Source organism: Emydura macquarii, unplaced genomic scaffold, assembly GCF_026122565.2.
Source record: "Emydura macquarii macquarii isolate MOO-44397 ecotype Brisbane River unplaced genomic scaffold, CSIRO-AGI_Emac_v2 contig_295, whole genome shotgun sequence".
In the NCBI taxonomy this organism is placed as follows: domain Eukaryota; kingdom Metazoa; phylum Chordata; order Testudines; family Chelidae; genus Emydura; species Emydura macquarii.
This window is the reverse complement of record NW_027130432.1, coordinates 12,331,881-12,350,641: the sequence shown is the minus strand read 5'-3', so window position 1 is coordinate 12,350,641 and position 18,761 is coordinate 12,331,881. Positions and strand designations below refer to the sequence as shown.

The following is an 18,761-nucleotide window of genomic DNA, read 5'->3' as shown; positions in this document are numbered from 1 at the left end:
TTGGGTCACTGACAGTTTCATTTAATACTTTGATCTGAAGCACAGTGATTTTGTTTATTTCTCCTCTGTCAAGGAAACTATCACAATGTCATTATAATTACCTGTTCCCTCCTAGTGCATTGCCTCCTCCTTTCCTTTTCATCCCTGCTCTCCTGAATCTCCTCCGTCCAAGTATTTATCTTGTTCTATGTCTGCTTAGCCTAGTACTACGGACGCCTGTCTCTGTGCTCTTGGGTCTCGTTTAAATGTTCTGGTTTTTTTTCAGCCCCCCTCCCACTAGAGGAGATAAGTGGCATTTAAGATTATACTGCTTGCTTTGAAAGTTGCTTCTTGGCCAGATACTTTTTTGAATCTTAAGCAGTTAAATTGGCAGCTCAAATGTGGAACCTCATCTTTTCTGTCGTGCTATTGCTGAGTGTCCATTGTAATGTGTTCAAGAAGCTAGTCTACTCTTGATAGTCATTCAGAGCTCTTATATACATCTCCCTGGTTAACTTCCTAAGTGGACAATGTGAATTTGGCAGAAATCAAGTCCTAAGTGCTCCCTTTGTCCTGCTTTCCACCCTTCTATAGGCAACATCGCTAGTACAAAAGTCCAGTGAACAGAAGTGTTCTCTTCAGGATTGTAATCTGTTTGGTGGGGAAAAGGAGGTGAAACAAGAATTTTTTACTAAAGGTGCATGGAAGTCTATTCACTTTTATGAGAGAAATGGCAGATCTGATTCTTATCCACTAACACCAGTTTAACTCCATTGACTTCTCTGGGGTTACTCCTAATGTATAAACTTAGGCCTTGTGTATTTGGTGAGGAAGAGGCTATGCAGAAACTGTTCTGGAAATTAGATTTTGATTCCTATTATTTGTTATTTCTCGTCATCAGAAACTAGTTACCTGGGCTTGTCCAGATATATCCAAGTGAGTCACTCCGATCCCTGCTCTGGTTTAGAACTTACTGGGTTATCTGTGGGAGGCCTCTCTCTCCACGCTGTGAGCTGCAGGACAGAGTGTGTGTGTGAGAGTGCCAAGCGTCTTAGAGAGAGGAAGAGGAGTCTCAGTGACAGAACCAGGAAGGAGCCCAAGAAAGGGGGAAAGCATGAGAGATGGAAATGTAAGATGCCAAGAGACAAAAGTAATGCAAGGAGTGGGTAGATGCATGAACTGCAACTCTCTTTTCAGGCAGGGGAACTAGCAGGTGAAAATGACATAACCACAGTAAGTCTACAGTGAGTTAAACCTAGATTTATCTTCACAAGTTTTTGGAACCCCCTTCTCTGATGCCTGCAGCTGCTTCTGAGTTACTTCCTCCCTTGCTGCCTCTGATCCCACTACTGCTTCGCTAAGCCTTTAGCTGCCTCTCTAGCTGTGCCCAGCCCAAGCAAAAGACTCATCTGAACTGATCCCTCCGTCCACTAATGCTCCTTGATCTTTTTACCGGCTTTGCTCATAGGTGTAGCAGACTTCCCTGCTTTATAGAGTCCCTATTCTCTGGCAAATGGTTGGTAAGATGCCAGTCAGATACAGAATAGGGAGGTCCAAGGTACTACCCAGTCAGCTATAACAATTTGAAAAGCCACAAAGTGTTGAAATCACAGGTCATTTCATTTGTACACCCTCTGCTGACTACTTCAGCACCTTCTATACAATTTCAGTGTTAAATGCCCCATATAAATCCTATGGTCTGATCTGCCCCTTATATAATTAACGTGTTTTATGAGTACTTGTGTACTGTCCACATTTGGCTGCAGCTGTTGTGGAACTCACTGATGTCCACTTTAAACGTTTTTCAGAACAAGCATAAAAGTCTGTGTGGCAGAGAAACTCACACTATAAAGTATCTGCCCAGCTTTGAACTCTAGCATATATAGGATACTGCTGTGTAATTAACTTCAAAACCAGTAAATCTGTGTGGTAAGTTATATAATGCAGGCCAGCCTGCTCCATTGGTAGACCTGCCTTTCCAAGCCTTGGGTCTCCCAAGAACGTTTTCTGGAGAATAATATGTTGGAACAGATGATACACCCTGTACCAAAGGGGAACATGTTCAAAGTATAGAATAATCTGCACACTGTGTTTGAATTAAGTTGTGTAGGATTGCCATGGTTTTAAATTGAATGGTTTAAACTCCCTAGCAGAAAGATTCAGTGTCCCAGCACAGGATTACAATGGATAATATACACCATGGTTTCATACATGCCCTGACACTTCCTTTAATCCTGCTCTAACACTTCTAAATTGAGAGAACACTCCCAAAGGAACAACACTTTGCATTTATGTATCACTTTACAGGTTCTTTTCTTAACATATTATCCGTCTTTTACACATGGAGAAACTAAGTTACTATGAGAGGATAAAGGCCACAAATGTGTACACTGCTTTTGGATGCCCAATTTGAGTTGCTTTAAAAGTGTCTCAAGCACCCCAAAATTGAGGCAAAAATGCCACCCAGAATCAGTGGTCACTTTTGAAAATAGGCCAAAATGGACCATGGTGATCATCTACTCTGACATCATGTCTCGACAGGCCATAGCACATCCCCAAATTAATTCCCATTTGAACTAGAATGTGTCTTTTAGAAAACATCCAATCTAGATTTTAAAATGTCCAGTGACGGAGAATCCACCACAACCCTTGGTAAATTGTTCTAATCGTTAATTACTCTCACTGTTAAAAATATGCACCTTATTTCTAGTTTGAATTTACCTAGCTTCAACTTCTAGCCATTGGATCTTGTTATACCTTTGAACTGGCTAAGGTCACACACAAGATCAGTGACAGAGCTAGGATTAGAACTCAATACCTGCTTTTCAGCCTTTTGCTCACACCACTGTCCCATAACTTCTCTATACAGAAAAACAAGTCAAAGGCCCCCAGCTGGTACATTAAACACTTCCATATGGTCCAAACATGTGTCTTTAAAAAAGAGACAGAGCTACCAAATGTTTACATAGAAAAAAAAATTAGTCTTGTAGCAAAAGAAGCTTCTTCTGATAAATACACTTTTCATAAAGCAAGAAACTATGGCTGCTCACAGTTAGCCGACAATTACTAGCCCCATCATTTTGTCCTTAAAACCAGAGAAATGTGTCATTTCCAGTAGTGCTTATTTAAACCAAGTGGGAGGCAGGGCAGAGTAGTATTGGACTCATGGCAGGCTGGAATCCTGATCCAATCTCTCTTCCTACTGGCCACAGATTCTTCCTCCTCACCAGCATAGTGCCTCCTTCTAGTGTCATCCCAAATCCTGGGAACTAGTCGGTCCCAGGTTACTTTCACCTGGGAATTAGCAAGTTCTTTGAGGAGTTAGTTACATGAGCTACAACATATGTACAGGCAGGCTTCTATGAATGTGTGGTGTCTTTAGGAAAGGGGATATATGCAGTCTTTCTCCAATCAAAAATACAAACCCAAATATCATAAAAGCCATCTTGAACGTTCTTCCAAAAAGTAATGCTGCCTTCATAATTAACTTCAGTTAAAACAATAAAGCCTGAGGAACTGTGAGGTGCCTTTTGTCTCCTCACTTCTGAATCTCTTATGGCATCAATTATGTTGTCATGAGGGCAGGGCAGGGGGAAAATAGCAGCAGTTTTCCCCACAATTCCTCACTTTTCTGGGTTGTTTGTCCACTGTGAATTGCAGTCACTGTGAATTGCAGCCACTGTCACTCCCTCCCCCACCTGCCACTGGTTTAAGATCAAGGCATCTGAATTCAGCAGTTCATGCCATTTTGTGATTTTTGTTCCTCTGAATTAAAAAATATTAATAGTTAGACCTGACTTTACTAGAGGAAGTTCAGACTAGGGTAGAAATAAGGGCCTTGCATAGGCAAGATGGACTAGTGAGTAGGTCACTGGACTGAGCTTTTATAAGAGATGCATTTGAATCCTGGCTCAGACACAGACTTCCTCTGTGGCTTTGGGCAAATTATCTAATCTACCCCATGTCTCAGTTCCCTAGCTGTAAAATTAAAAAATGGGGCTAGTACTTCCCCACCTCTTACGGGTGTTGTGAGGATAAGATCTGTTAATGATTGTGAGGTGCTCCGATACTACCATTCTGAGGGCCATGTAACTACTTTGAGACATAGATAGCAGCTGCAGACCAAACCTGCCCTCACTGTTTTGCAAGGCCAAATTATTACAAATAGGAGCCAAATGGGGAAAAATGAGTGAGATGTGACCGTGGAGCACTGTTAGGTGGTTACAGCACATGGCATGGAGGAAGGCGATTGTTTTACTACCTCTCAGCATTACCCTCTTCACTATATAGCCTTTGTTGTCATGCTTTTGATTGTGGCTGATGTTCTCCTTCACCTGTTGGCCACAGCCAGGAGTGAAACACCTGTTAGTTCCGTTGGCTCAGTCCCTCCCCCCATCTTGGTAGAGCTATTGCCCTTTGCAAAGGGTGTATTGGGTTATTTTCCTCAGTTTGCCCAGAAGCATTTTTTTACTTCTTAAATGAAATCACGGGCTCTGTCTGTGTGTTTTCTTTCTTGCTCGTGGCGCCAGGAATGCAGAAGTCAGCGGGTGATGAACTCCTCAGCCCTGGGCACAGAAGCAGAGGGGTATTTATGAACGTCACATGCTTGTGTGTTCACTATGTATTTTCCACCAGCCAAACTCTAACAGGGAGTTTCATACGGGGTTGTGATTGTGGAGATGTGACGTTTGTGTCTTCGCTGTTTCACTCTGTTGTTTCTCTAACACACGTGCTTGTGTCTCTGTGCTTGGAACACTGTTCCCCCCCCCAACTTCCTTTGTATCAGTGGCCGCCATTTTCCATCTGGGATGAGCTGAATGTCTTTTAAAGAAAATTTTAAAAATATTTTAAGGTATTGAGTAGTCAGAATTTACCTCAACTGCTCTCTGTGACACTTTCCTCAGCCCTAGCCCCACACACATTTAAGCACGCATGTAACTTTACTATGTGGGCACACTGGAGTCCTACCACAGCGTGAGACCACTCACATGAGTAGTTAGGCACATGCTTAGGTGCTTACGGAATCACAGGCTCGATCTGGTTTTGTCGGTTTGCATAGAACTCTTATAAACAAGTTATGTTAAAAGGGGCACACGCTTCTTTCAGGAAAAACTTCCCATCAAATGATACATCTTCTGCAACGCGAGCATCCCAGCAGCTCCTTCTGGGGGTGGCAGAATTGCACCGGGCTTCCCTGCTGGTTCCCTCACTCAGAGCTTTGATTGGAGCAGGGGGTGATTACTGGAGCCATGAAATGTTCTTCTACAGCATGGTTAGGCCACACAGCTCAGGAAGGAGTCTGGGGTTTTCGGTGCTATTATGACTCTTTTCTTTTCATCTCCTGCTCCACTTTAATCAGGTAATAGGCCCTATTTTTAGTCCACACTCACTGGCCTTTCCTGGTGTGCGGTCTGTCACTTCATCACATGCCGCTACAACCCCTCCCCTCCCGCACCCCTACCTGCCGCTTTGTACATTTAAATGTTAACTCTTGTCTTGCTGCAGGTGGAAGATTCTTTAGTGGGAAACGCTCCACCTTGTCGGGAGCACATCAGTTTCCTATGATCCAGAAGATGGTGGAGTCTATGGCCCAGCTGCAGGAGGAGAAGCTGCAGCTTCAGGAAGAGCTGCTGGCACTGCAGGAGAAACTTTCTGCACGGGATAATGAAGAACTTGCTGTGTCTGTCCAACTGCAGGATCAGGTACTGCACGAGACAGGGGAGGAAGAACTCTGTGAGTGAACAGAGACATTTTTAAGGGTCCAGACTCCAAAAGGCATAAGGTGCCTAACTCCCATTGAGTTCAATGGGAGTTAAGTGCCTGAATACATTTGAGGATTGGGGCCATAGTGTTTAGGACAACATTTTAACTTATATGCAAATTGCTATGTTCCAAGTGTTCTTACGCCAAATATCTGATCTGATTCTTCTTATAGCTACAATTCTTCTGCCAAAGAAATACATTTTTAAAGCAATTATTTTGCAGAACCTAGATACAGGAGTCATCAACTCATGGGTCTAGTGCAGAGTTTTTCAAACTGTGGGGCACTGAGGAACATTTTGGGGGTGGAGAGAGCGCACAAGTGGCGACACCAGGTGGTTCAGGCTTCAGCCCAGCCCAGCCCAGCCAAGCTCAGGGAGGGAACACCTCCCTCTACCCCCTGAATCACCTCTTTTTGTCTGGGTTGTGTGGGGCGCTACCAAGAATTGTAACTCAAATGGGGGGGCTCAGTTCAAAAAGTTTGAAAACCACTGGTCTAGTGGTTAGGGCAAGACTCTAGGAATCAGGACTGAGTTATTCACAAGTCTGCCTTTGTCTTTTTCTGATTTTGAACAAGTGGCTATAACAGCTGTATGCCTCACTTCCTCTGTCTTCTATTGAGCCAGTTTTGTCGCATTTCAATAATCTCATGAAGTGATAAATCCCTTGATGAAAAGCACTTGATAAACACAAAGTCTAGCAAAAGCTACTCTCAGCCCCATGCTGTGATTGTCAATTATACTGGCGAGCTTACAAAGGGCACAGCAGGATAGGTTTGTTGGATCAAATAAGTAAGTTAATCGTAGTGTCATTCAAAAGGCAGGATGGAAAAAAAACCCAAACACATTGAAAAATCAGTTTCCCAACTGAGAAGGAGAAAACTGATAAGAGAATAGGTATGTGTGTGGGTGAGTGCAGGGAAAGGGTGATGCGTGAGGTACAAAGACATTCTTTGGTTTCTAAGAAACAACAACAGAATTTTTTAAAAATAATTACCTGGTTGTTTGTCACAATGCAACAACATCCTGTGACACTGGGTAACTCTCCACCTGCCCCCCAAAAACCCTATTTTTTTTCTTCATGAGACAATGGGACTACAAGATCATAATAAAAAGAATGTGCATGAGAAGGGGATGTTGGATTATAACTCTACATATGATGATGGTTTGATTCTGCTCTTAATTACACTGATGTAAGCGAGACCCAATAATTGTATTGAGTTCAGCTGGGTTACTCTGTGTGATACCAATGTGCATAAATTAAAGCAGAATATGGCCCTATACCAGCTAAAAAGAATGACATTGTATACAGGAGGCAACTCTACTAGGGAAAATAACTGTGGACAAAGGAGAGGGATAAATTAATATGTCACATTTCTTTAAAGAGATTTTAAAGGATAATAGATGCTAAGGCCACACCTACATGCCAGACATAGCTAAGAAAACCAGTTGGTGTCATCTCTAGCAATTGTGATCAGGCTGGAGATAGAACCAGTGAGGTCTAGGCAGGAGACCAACCACCAGACTCCACCTATTTTGCCAGGAAATGGGTGGGTCTCCAGGTGAAGTGAATCAGTGTCTCCTGTTGCTCTCTTCATCTGAGGAAGAGAGATGAGCTGGTATTTTCTAATTTAACACTGTAAATGTTCTGCTAATGAATTTAGCATTAACAAACTCTGATGTTAAATGTACTTACAGTTATCACTTAGTTTGAGTGGTGTTTGTGTCATTATGTGTTTGTGAAGTTTGTAAATATTATTAATTTTAAAGACATTTCAGGACTGACATGGGTGATTGACCGCAGTTGGACAATTATGAAGTATATAAATCCAGTCATGGATAGATGGCTATGTGTATGCAGACATTCTTGTGATATATTTTTACTTGTTTTTGTTTCCTCACATTAGGACCAACTATTGTATGTGTCCAGAGGTTTTTATGCTTTTCAGAGATATGCTGCTGATGTTGTTGCTTTGAAATTTCAATATTAAAGGGAAGTGAGAATTTTATTGAAATCTAAGTTATGGACATTAATAGATTAGTTATTAAAAGTGATTTTTTAAAAATCCAACTTATTCATTATATGTTCTTTGCATTTCTCTCAGGTTGGATAATGAAAGTAGACTAATGAGTTTCACTTTTTTTTAACAAGTCTGCTTCACTTTCTGGTTCTCATGCACTTGCACAATGCTGCAGTATTTGGGGACTATCTGGTTTTAAAAACAGACTCCTAATTCTATTAGTTTTAGGTTTTGTAGAAGCTTGTCTCAGAAAACCTAATTTTTAGGCAATACAGTGTACTTTTTTAAATGTAACAGCTAATGTGGAGTGGCATCTCAGAAAATATGTGACCCCTATGTATTTAAGTAAGTTAAGTATCTAACTTTACTTCATTAGATGGGCGTAATTTAACTGAGCTTAATTAATTGTAGCATAATATAAACATGTATTTGTTTTAAGTCAGCAGTTCCCAAACTGTGGCCCACTGCTCACTGAGGGTCTGTAGAGAGCTGGCTGTTCACATGATAATAGCTCCTTCTCCTTGCTTCCAGCTGTTAAATTCTATTAAAAGAAGCTGAAGTACACTAAATAGTCCCTTGTACTTGCCTGCTGTGGCTGCCACAGAGATGTTCCATGATCAGAGATGGGGGGGAAGCACTAATGAGATTCTCTGTCTATTAAGATATGGTTCACTTTATAAGAAAAATGTGAGACCCTTTGTTATAAGCTAAAAAATAAATACAGGTATTAAATTGTCGAAGGGAGCCAAATCACTTATAGTAACTACATCTTGGAAAGACTGTTTGGGTTCAGTTCTTTTGTTTGATCCACTCCCAGCACCCAGGACCTTCCAAGCTGGGGAGGAAACTCCACAGACCAACCTCTTAGCCCCTGTTTTAGGGTGTGTGTCAAGGGAAGGAAAGTGTTATCCCAACAGAGGAAAAGGATGTGCTTTGAGTGCTCTGTGTTCTGTCTGTTCTCATAGGGAGCCATGGGAAGCAAAAGATTTGTTACAGACCCCTTGAGATAGCTCTTACTAAAGCCAGGGGGCATGGCACTCTTCAGCTACTACAGGACCACTTTGGCCATCCAAGCCTTCTTTCTGCATTGAGCACTGGGATGGGGAAAAATAGAATGGGGTCCTTGTGTGAAGTACACACCACCAGATGTTTGTGTCTAAAGACCCCTGCTTCTATACTAATCAAAGAGTTGGGATTGAGAGCCAGATTGTAAACTTGGGAGAAGTAAACTGGGGGGAGGAGGCGTGGCAGGAGGTTGTCAAGCTGTCCTGCAGTGGCTCAAGAATAATTAATCAACCTCAGGGCAGACTGTTGAGAAGCAGGTCACAAACCCCAAATTGGCTGTGAGTTCCATACTTCGATTGCACCTATCAAGTGCAAACTCCTCAGGCAATATAACAACCTAACCATGGAGTCACAAATGGTTCCCTTGGGGACTCCAGTCTATCTTGTCACCTAGGCCAGCTTGCCCTTGTGATAGATGATCCCTTAGACCAAAAGGCACAACAGTATTCAAGTTACTCCCAGTCCCAAAGGACCATTCATTTATCCCAGGTCAACTGCACGTTAGATCTCACACCAAAGGCAATCCTCATAGCTAATCCTGTAACAAGCTATCTAAAGATTTATTAACTAGGAAAAGGAAATAAGAGTGATTTACAAGGTTAAAGCAGGTAAACATACATGCACACGTGTTATAGTCTTAAGTTTCAAATGGTCATAGATGTTTGTATAACAAGCAAGTTCTATTTGTCCCTTAGGGCTAACCCAGGCTAAATAGCTGAGGGCCCCCCTTGCTTATGCCTAGAAATCTTGTCCTCTAGAGTCTCAGCAGCATAGAGATAGTTTCTGCTTATTAGGGATTTTTGAGCAGCCTGCTCAACTAATGGGAGGAATTCACTTGCATGGCTTCTCTTCATGCAGGAGGTGAGGAAGAAGCAAGCAACTAAGTCTTTTGTCCTCTTTGATATTCCACAACAGTTCCTCTGGTGTTGATGGGCCTTCCCTGTGGGGCAGGACATAACACCTTTTGTTGTAAGCCAGCATTTCATACTAATTTAATGTCTCTCTCTGGTCTGGTGATTTAGAGAGCTACTGAGGATTACAATGCAAATGCTCAAATATTAACTTACAATATGAGTAAAGTTACAATTCTGTCCTGGTTATTTTTAGTAAAAGTCAGGGACAGGTCACAAGCAATAAACACAAATTCACAGAAGCCTGTGACCTGTCCCTGACTTTTACTAAAAATAATTGTGACAAAATGGGGCTGAGAGGGAGATGAGAGCCCCAGCCCTACTGCAGGAGGGGAGGGAGGGGTCCAGTACCATTGCCACGGTGCCTGACAGCTGTGGGGTCCCCCCCGCTGCCCGTGGTGGCTCGGAGCTGTGGGATCCCCACTGCCGCCCATATTGGCTTGGAGCTTGGGTCCCCCCTGCCGCCTGTGGCAGCTAAGAGATGCAGAGGTCCCCCCCGCCGCCCATGGTGGCTTGGAGCTCCAGGGCCCCACTGGTTGACAGCTCCAGCCCTGCCACCTGGGACTGAAGTGGAAAATGTCACAGAGGTCTCTGGAAGTCACAGAACCCATGACCTTCATGACAGAATCTTATCCTTAAATATGAAATACAGATGTTGTAGGTGAGATTAATGCATCCAGCAATTTACAAGCATTTAATAAAGTCTTATCACTAAGCACATTTTTATAACTCTGATACTTGTTTTAATAATACTAACACACAGGTGAGCCAGGCTAAGCTCTGCTCTACGCTAGTTAGGTTGATGCAAGGCAGCTTACGACGACTTAGCTCTGTAGGCGTCTACACCTAAATGTCGCTCCCAACATGTGACTCACCCACTACGGCCACTTAATAACTCCACCTTTGCGAGAGGCGTAGCACTTAGGTGGACGTAGTTAGGTCATTATATTTTGTCTTTAGTGATGTGGCAGCACTCAATGGGGCGCTATAAAGTAAAAATAATGGACTCCTGTAGTGAAGCTCGTGTGAAGCCTATAAAACTGAGTTGCAGTGGTTAATTTTAGTAACCTTGGTAATTTATTTTAAGGAATGTCCTTGCCTGACACTGATAGAAGAATAGGGCCAGGTAGAGCTGAAAATTAAATGAGAGCTCTGCGGAAATCCCATACATTTTGCCAAAATTCCCCACTTCTCTAGTTCATCAGTATGAAGATGGGTACACTAGTAACATACAGACAGTGCTTCATTTGTAATGAAAGAGATGCTGGGGCTCAAGCAATTGTTTTACATTCATAACTGATGCAGCAAGCCCAGAGGTGCCACGGCTATTAACTGCCGAGCCCAGAGGTGCTGGGGCTCAGCCCTGGCAAACCCTGGCACATATTAAGCACTGCCTACAGATTTCTATCTGCTTTATCATTGGAATAGATAGCCCTTGCACACAGAATGGGAATGGTGTGCTGTACGCAGAAAAAAAATATATTCTTTGACTTCTGTAAGAGGATTCTCCTGGAAGAACTTTAAAATAAAGGAAATTTAAAGCCACTGCTGGAAAAAAATTAATGGAAATCTTCCTAGGAAAAAAAAGCAAAAAGTGATACAGGAAAGCAAAGACCTCTGGTGAGGAGGGAACAATTTGATCTCTGAACACAGTTGTGGTGGAAGATCTCTCCAATGAGACACGTTTTTTATCTATTGAATTTTCTCCCAAGATTTGGTGAAAGAATGGAGGATAAAATGTCAAAATGTTCAAATGGTAGAGAAGGTTATGTGAAAAATAAGCTTTTTTATTTTTAATCATCAAATGTGAGGCAAGCTGCCATACAAAGAGTGCATTGAGGCAGAAAATGACTATTTTGTGTGGGTAACACTCAAATGTGCAAATTAGCAGAGGAAATGGGATGAAATTAAGCAAAGAAAAATTTTGCTGCATATCAGGAAAAACGTCCTAACAGTTCAATCTCATACTGATTGGATTGGAGAAGACACTGCCAGATAGCTGCGCTGGTACCCAGTGGTGGAGTAGGGGACCAAATAAATCTATTCCCTTTCCAGCTTGAATCTCCTTATGTCCCCACTTTCTGTTAATCATTAAATTGGCAGCTCACAGTTAGAACAAAAAAATGGCCATACTGGGTCAGACCATGGTCTATCTAGCTCAGTATCCTGTCTTCCGATACTGGCCAATTCCAGGTGCTTCAGAGGGAATGAATAGAACAGGTCATCATCAAGTGATCCATCCCATTGGCCATTCCCAGCCTCTGGAAAACAGCCATTCCTGCCTATCCTGGCTAAGAGCCACTGATGGACCTGTCCTCCATGAATTTATCTACTTCATTTTTTAACACAATTAGAGTCTAACTTTAGTGAGGGCTGTTCCATACACAGTTCTCTCTAGAAAAGCTGCCTATGTGGTTCTCTACAGGCATACAGAAATAAAGAGAGTGATTTGCTTGTCTGATGATGTACTGTGAGGATTGCTGGTATGGTAAGTTGTCTTCTCAGGGACAGCATCCTTCCAATGTAGTCTCGAACACTGCTTTCTCCAGTGGGGTCCACAACTCAGAACTATCCAGTCTATCAGTTTGGCTCTGTGTGGCTTGTAGGAAATTCATGACTTTTCCCTCTGGGCCTTGAAGCATTTTACTTTTTGGCCTGAGCATTGCAGATTTGAGTGAAGATGTGTGTAATCTGAGCCTGTGTGTGTTAGGAGGAGGTGTTTGTGATCCTAATAGAAAAGGGGATGATGGGACCCGCCTAGTCAACTTGTACCTGAGTTGACAGGTTGAAAATCTGAAGGGGAAACTCCTGGATCAGGCTCAGGAAGTGAACAGACTCTGTTCTGATGTGGTGAGCCCTTGGAAATTAATCTGTTTTTTATATCTGCACTAGAGGTATTTTTCCTGAGGAGACTGTTACATTTTTGGTTGAAGTTGTTGGTTCCTTAGTACTTTACATATGAGAGAGTAAAACAAAAAAAAAAGGGAAGAACTATTAGCATGGATGGGGATTGTTTAGAAGCCTAAGTATGATGTTTGAAATACTCCCAGAACCATAGGTTTGATGTGGCTGGATTTTGATCAACCTGAGGCAGATAAATTGAAATCCATTAAGTTACATGGGAATTTGTCCAATTCAGCATTAAAACAGAGGCCATGGCACTCTTCTCCATAGCAGGAGTTTGCTGTTAGTGTCCTTGGACACAATTTATCATGCCACTATTATTGTGATATTCACTGGCTGCATTCTGCCCTCCACCCCAGAGATGGCTGCATTTCAGTAGTATTATATGTGTACAGTTTGTGAAAAATGTTAGAATCCTTCATTATTAAAGATAGTGTGCCAAATCCTGTTCTTTTGTTTACTGGTGCAACTCCACTGAAGTCAAATGTGTTGCATGGGAGTAGGGAGAGCACAGAATTTGACCCACTGAATAAGAGTAAGATACTGGGCTAACAAACACCTTGTTCCCTTTTCAGGGTGGCACTGACTTGGAAAAGCATCGGGATCTGTTAGTGGCAGAGAACGAGCGCCTAAAGCAAGAAATGAAGTCATGTGAGGCAGAGCTGCAGAAACTGAAGAAGCAGCATGTGAAATGTATTGACTGCGAACATATCCAGGTAAAGTGGTCACGAGGAGGGATGTGGGGGGCGTGTAAATACAGACCTGTTCATTATGTATTATGTGCCTGTGCCTCTGCCTGCTGATCACATGAAACTAGACTTTCTCTCCCTCCTCTCCCAACATGGTTTGCAGGAGAATGCAAGGCTGCAAGAAAGGCTGACCCAGCTGCAGCTGGAGGTGGAGGAGGCTAAAGGCAGGATGTCAGAGCTGGACCTGGAAGTGCAGCAGAAGACCAATCGCCTGGCAGAGGTAGAGCTGCGCTTGAAGGACTCTCTTGCAGAGAAGGCTGAGGAGGAGGAGCGGCTCAGCAGGCGGCTGCGGGACAGTCAGGAGACTATAGCTAGCCTGAAAGCCCAACCCCAACAGATAAAGGTGAGATGGAACAAATTATTTATCAGGGATGATTCATATTGCCTGTTAAAAATCCATACACAGAATGTATGTTTTTTAAAATTCCATTTAGAGAGAGAACCTGGTGGAATTTGTACCTATCTCCCCTGGCAACCCCTTGATATCAAAGGGGGTATAAAATGGGCTAGAATTTGACTCAGAGAATCTAGGAAGCACTTGCAGGTGGTTAGAATACTGTTCGTTGTTTGTCAGTAGCTTCTACAGGATGTCATTTTGCAAGGTGCTTAAGGTAGGTGAAATCTGTCATATAAATAAGAGTTCCAGCTTTATGTGCTAAAGATGCTAGTAGCGGTTTAAAGTTATTGTAAGTCTGTAATGGTCATGCAGATCTGCACTGAGCCGTAAGGAACTTGCCAGTTTCATCTGATCCTTGTGGATTAACTTTCTTGAAAATGTGGTGGGAAATGCCCTTGATTCAGCCAATGCCATGTCTGTCCCAGGCCTGATAATGGGAAGTTTTTCAAGTGCTTGTGTTGGGAACTTTTTTGTAGTATATCATCAAACCAGTGGAAGTGGAGTCATCCAAGACAAAGCAGGCTCTGTGTGAAACCCAGGCCCGGACTCAGTATTTGCAGGAGCAGGTGGGGATGCAGAGACAAGTGTTAAAGGAGATGGAACAGCAGCTACAGAAGTCTCAGAAGACTGCAGCCCAGCTCAGAGACCAGGTATTCAGTGTTGCATAGAGAATGGGGAAAATACAGATAGAGATAATGTGTGGATCGAAAAGGAGAGAAAAACATCTATAAAGAAAAAAAGCAAACTGCATCAACCTCAGAGCTCAGGTCCCTGGGTCCAACAGGGAATGTAGAGGAATAATTTGAAAACGTTCCATTGGTCACATTATTCCCTGTTCAATAGCCTTTTTGATTTACTGTTTCTGATTTACTCATCTAGCCTCATGGTATGAGTAAAAGAGTTTTTACAAACTCTGATAAGTGTTTGCATGAAATAATGTGTGGGTGGGTGAGTGAATCTGTTCTGTTGGGCTTGTCCTCTGTGATACTGATTTTTGTTCACAGGGTAATAACTCCAATTTGGCTCCCTTCCTAGGTTATGATGTACGAGTCTGAGCTTGAGCGGACTCATGGACAGATGCTGGAGGAGATGCAGAACATGGAAGATGACAAGAACCGGGCCATTGAAGAGGCATTTGCACGAGCTCAAGTAGAAATGAAAGCTGTGCATGAGAACTTGGCAGGTGAGAATAGAGGAAGCAAATTCCCACAACAACCTGACGAATGTGAGTGGGTAGCTGATACAGGTATTGGGGAATGTAGCTTTCCAGGTGATGCAACGCATTCTCTTAGGCACCAGGACTTCCTTATGTGTTACTAGAGGAAAGCTGCACTTGGATTTGGAGATGCCCAGCAGCATTAGCAAATCTTTCCCACATTCCTGCCATCCACTCTGTTGGTAGTTGGAGTTCAGACCTAGACTTCCAAGTGAAGGCATCCAAGCAGGGGAAGGGCTTTCTCACCTTGAAGGTGGGATCTTTTCTGTACATGGACCCACATTCTCTCCTTACTGCAAGGATTATCAATGGTTTAATGTTTGTTTGCAGGGGTCCGGACAAACCTTCTCACGCTCCAGCCAGCGCTCCGAACCCTCACCAATGATTACAACAGCCTGAAACGGCAGGTCCGAGACTTCCCCCTTCTACTCCAGGAAGCTCTGCGGAATGCCAAGGCAGAGGTGAGGATGGCAGAAGAATCCTTACTCTGCGGTATAGTGGGACCTGGCACCAGCGCTCTGATCCTGCCACAGTTAGATTTGTACAGAGAGCATGATGGATACAGAGGCTGTTTGATTCTCTGCCATGGGAACATTCCTCATGTTTCCCTTGTTAGGTTCCTTTTCTAGTTCCTGGACAGTGAATGAGTTGTATGTGGTGTGTGTGTGGGTGTGCTATCGTGGTGGTGGGGTTCTCCATACTTTAATGTGATCCCCATCCCCCCCCCCCATCATCATTGGTGTCTCTTCCTCTTCAGATTGGGCAAGCCATTGAGGAGGTGAACAGCACGAATCGGGAGCTACTACGGAAATACCGCAGGGAGCTGCAGCTCCGCAAAAAATGTCACAACGAACTGGTGCGGCTGAAAGGTGCGTGTGAGCTATTATTTAGACAGTAATGTAGTGCTGGTCTTTTTGGAGAGTGACATTATTGCTGCAGAGACTTCCCACTACAAACTTCTTTATAGGGCTGAAGTTAGACACTCATTCAGTCTTGAGACTGAGATTGTTGGTTCTGGGGGATCTAGCATAAGGGCAATAACAAAAACTTCAGCATTGGAGCTGAAGCATTTCTTTCACACAGGAACCTATTGTCTATCTCCAGGTCATGGTGATTTCACTGTGCTCTACTAGGGACATGAGTTGTGGCCTGTTGTAGACAACAGTGTCTTGTGACTGTGACTCCAACACCCATTCAGGGTCAGGATCACTCTCCACATGTTCTGTGCAGGGCTGTAGCAGCACATCTGTTTTAAGGGAAATCTGCACAATCTGACTTGTGGTCTTTGAGTGTGTCATCATGAGCCTCCACCTTTGGGGTCTGGTGTTGCAGAAGAGAATGAGGAAGCTGAAAGTGGGTTGTATTAAGTGTTTGCTGTCGTCTGCCCCTTGTAGAGACAAAAAGAGATCATTGGTGGAAGGGCTGATCAAGAGCCTGAGCTTGTCTCTCTATTTTTGTCATTGTAAAGGAAATATCCGTGTATTTGGCCGAGTCCGGCCAATAACTAAAGAGGATGGGGAAGGGCCTGAAGCAGCCAACACAGTGACCTTTGACCCTGAAGATGATGCGATCTTGCATCTGATGCACAAAGGGAAGCAGGTGTCATTTGAATTGGACAAGGTTTTCTCCCCACAAGCAACACAGCAAGACGTAAGTATATCCGCATGTTTCTGTACCATTACATTAGCATGGACTCCCATCGCAAGAGAAAGGTGTGTGTCAACATGAGTATAGATTCAATTATTTCATAAGGTCACAGATCACTCATTGCTCCCTGTTTCTGTAGAGGAGGGATGGAGAAGAGAAGGCTAATGTGAGTTAGAGGTAGGACAACTTTTCCCTTCAAATGAGCAATAAGCAGGCAGAGTGGAACTCAAGCAGACTTGTGAGCTGTATCCCTGCTCCTGCTGGTATAAATGTATATGCCATTCCATCACCCCACGATATGTAAGAAGTTCATGTAGAAATGAGAGATTCCAGCGCAGCCAGTCCCTTCCAGGTGCAATCTGTGTGAGAGGCGCAACAGGGGGAGTGGTTATGTTGAAGGGTACATATTCATTTTTATTTCTTCCCCATTGGCAGGTGTTCCAGGAAGTCCAGGCCTTGATCACTTCCTGTATTGATGGCTACAATGTCTGTATATTTGCCTATGGACAGACAGGTGCAGGCAAGACATATACGATGGAGGTAAATTTCCCCTTCTCCTCTTTTCTCTCTCTATCCTCCTCCGTGTTCCCTTTGTGTGTCTTCCTGCTTTGCTTGCTGTATTGTGTGGCTCAGTGTCACCATTTCTCACTTCTCTAGGAACGGTGGGGGTGGGTTGGCTCCTAGAGGACTGTATGTAATGGATATGGTCCTGGATAACTGTAAATTCCCCTTTTGTCACGGTGACCAAGAACAACATTGTTCCCAGATAGCCAGGCACAGCAGCCCTGACTAGCCACCGCCCAAGTCTGTAACAAATCTCACAATGCAGACAGCAGAACAGTCGAAATAAAAAGATTGGAACCTGGCTCTTTTGCAGCCTTCTGGCTGTTCCCCCTCCCACGCTCACAGAAGAGAAGGGGGATGTTGGTGATTCCAGAGTGAATCACAGATGCCTGTTCCAAGCTTTGTCATGGTGTAATATCGTACCCGTGTCCTCACAACTGTACATCTTATGGGCTCAGTGGTGAGTCTTGCGTCAGTCACTCTGACACACATTTCTCTCCATCGATGTAACATGGGAAATTTTTCCTTGCTCATCAGGGAACTCCTGAAAACCCAGGAATCAACCAGCGAGCTCTCCAGCTGCTCTTCTCTGAGGTGCGGAGGAAAGCACCTGACTGGGACTATGTTATCACTGTCAGCCTGGCAGAGATTTACAACGAGGCGCTCAGGTAACAGGAAGAGAGCCAGAGAGGGGTATGAGTTTGTAGGAAAGCTTGAACATGGGATATCTGTGTCCCTTAATGGATGATGAGCAGTTCTGCAAAGGCAAGAAGGGTGTGTTTCTCACGAGCCCCAGTCTGTCCTGTTGTTCCTCCAGGGCAAGGTGGCTTCACACGGCCCCCTGGGCAGGGCTGTGTGCAAATGACTCACCGAAAACAGAGAGCCTGGTTCAGGGTTCGGGTGTTTACCAAGGAGTTTACTTGTTCTGCTTCGGCTGGGAAATGCTTAATGGCTGGAAAAGCAAGTTTGCTTCTATATCTCCCCCCTCCTCCAACTTTTCTAGTATTCTTCTCTCCCACGTATAGGTAAGACACATATGGTGTCTCCGAAATCTTCAGCCTACCAAACTGATCCTTGGCCGTACATTCTGTTTTTGGTGTGTGCTCCAGAGCCCTGGCTTTGGCTGACTAGGGGTTTTTCTCAGCACACAGTGCTTTCAGTACTTCTGCCTGGAATTTGTCCCAAGCCTGGGGTTCCTAGAATGCCTTCTGTTTATATGGTCTCTTGCTCCTGCCAAGATCTGTTAACACATCAGCCAACAATCAGATTGTATTTTTCCCCTTCATGTTTGCACTATCTCTCTCCCCATTTTCTGCTAATGGACGTGGAAACCCCAACAACCATTAATCGGTAGCTTTTCTATATTAACATTTTCTGCCTGTGTTTTGTGCCTTTGGCACTTTGGCTGTTACATTTGGAAACTGTGAGCTGTGGTCTCTGAAAAGGAGTAGCATTTTCCTTCCCTGAATTCTTCTTGTTGTCTCTTTCAGGGGCAGAGGGGTGGGGGGGTGGACTGGAACACAGAAGGGTGGCAGCAAAGACATTGCAA

General features: G+C 43.7%; 1 protein-coding gene and 1 long non-coding RNA gene across 4 annotated transcripts in view; one reads left to right on the top strand and one right to left on the bottom strand.

The window, feature by feature from the left end:
* Positions 1–18,761, top strand: part of KIFC3 (kinesin family member C3) — a 41,534-nt gene that overhangs the window by 10,687 nt on the left and 12,086 nt on the right. For all 3 annotated transcript variants that reach the window (XM_067552453.1, XM_067552471.1, XM_067552462.1), the window contains exons 5-14: positions 5,485–5,681; positions 13,215–13,355; positions 13,492–13,731; positions 14,262–14,435; positions 14,821–14,968; positions 15,332–15,462; positions 15,759–15,870; positions 16,470–16,651; positions 17,084–17,188; positions 17,750–17,880. In XM_067552453.1, the coding sequence (XP_067408554.1) occupies positions 5,485–5,681; positions 13,215–13,355; positions 13,492–13,731; positions 14,262–14,435; positions 14,821–14,968; positions 15,332–15,462; positions 15,759–15,870; positions 16,470–16,651; positions 17,084–17,188; positions 17,750–17,880 (1,561 nt within the window). The remainder of the gene's footprint in view (positions 1–5,484; positions 5,682–13,214; positions 13,356–13,491; positions 13,732–14,261; positions 14,436–14,820; positions 14,969–15,331; positions 15,463–15,758; positions 15,871–16,469; positions 16,652–17,083; positions 17,189–17,749; positions 17,881–18,761) is intronic.
* On the bottom strand, positions 3,054–6,881 carry LOC137155997 (uncharacterized). The gene is made up of 2 exons (XR_010920631.1): positions 6,736–6,881; positions 3,054–5,684 (listed from the first exon to the last, which is right to left on the bottom strand). It is a non-coding gene; the product is annotated as an uncharacterized lncRNA (long non-coding RNA).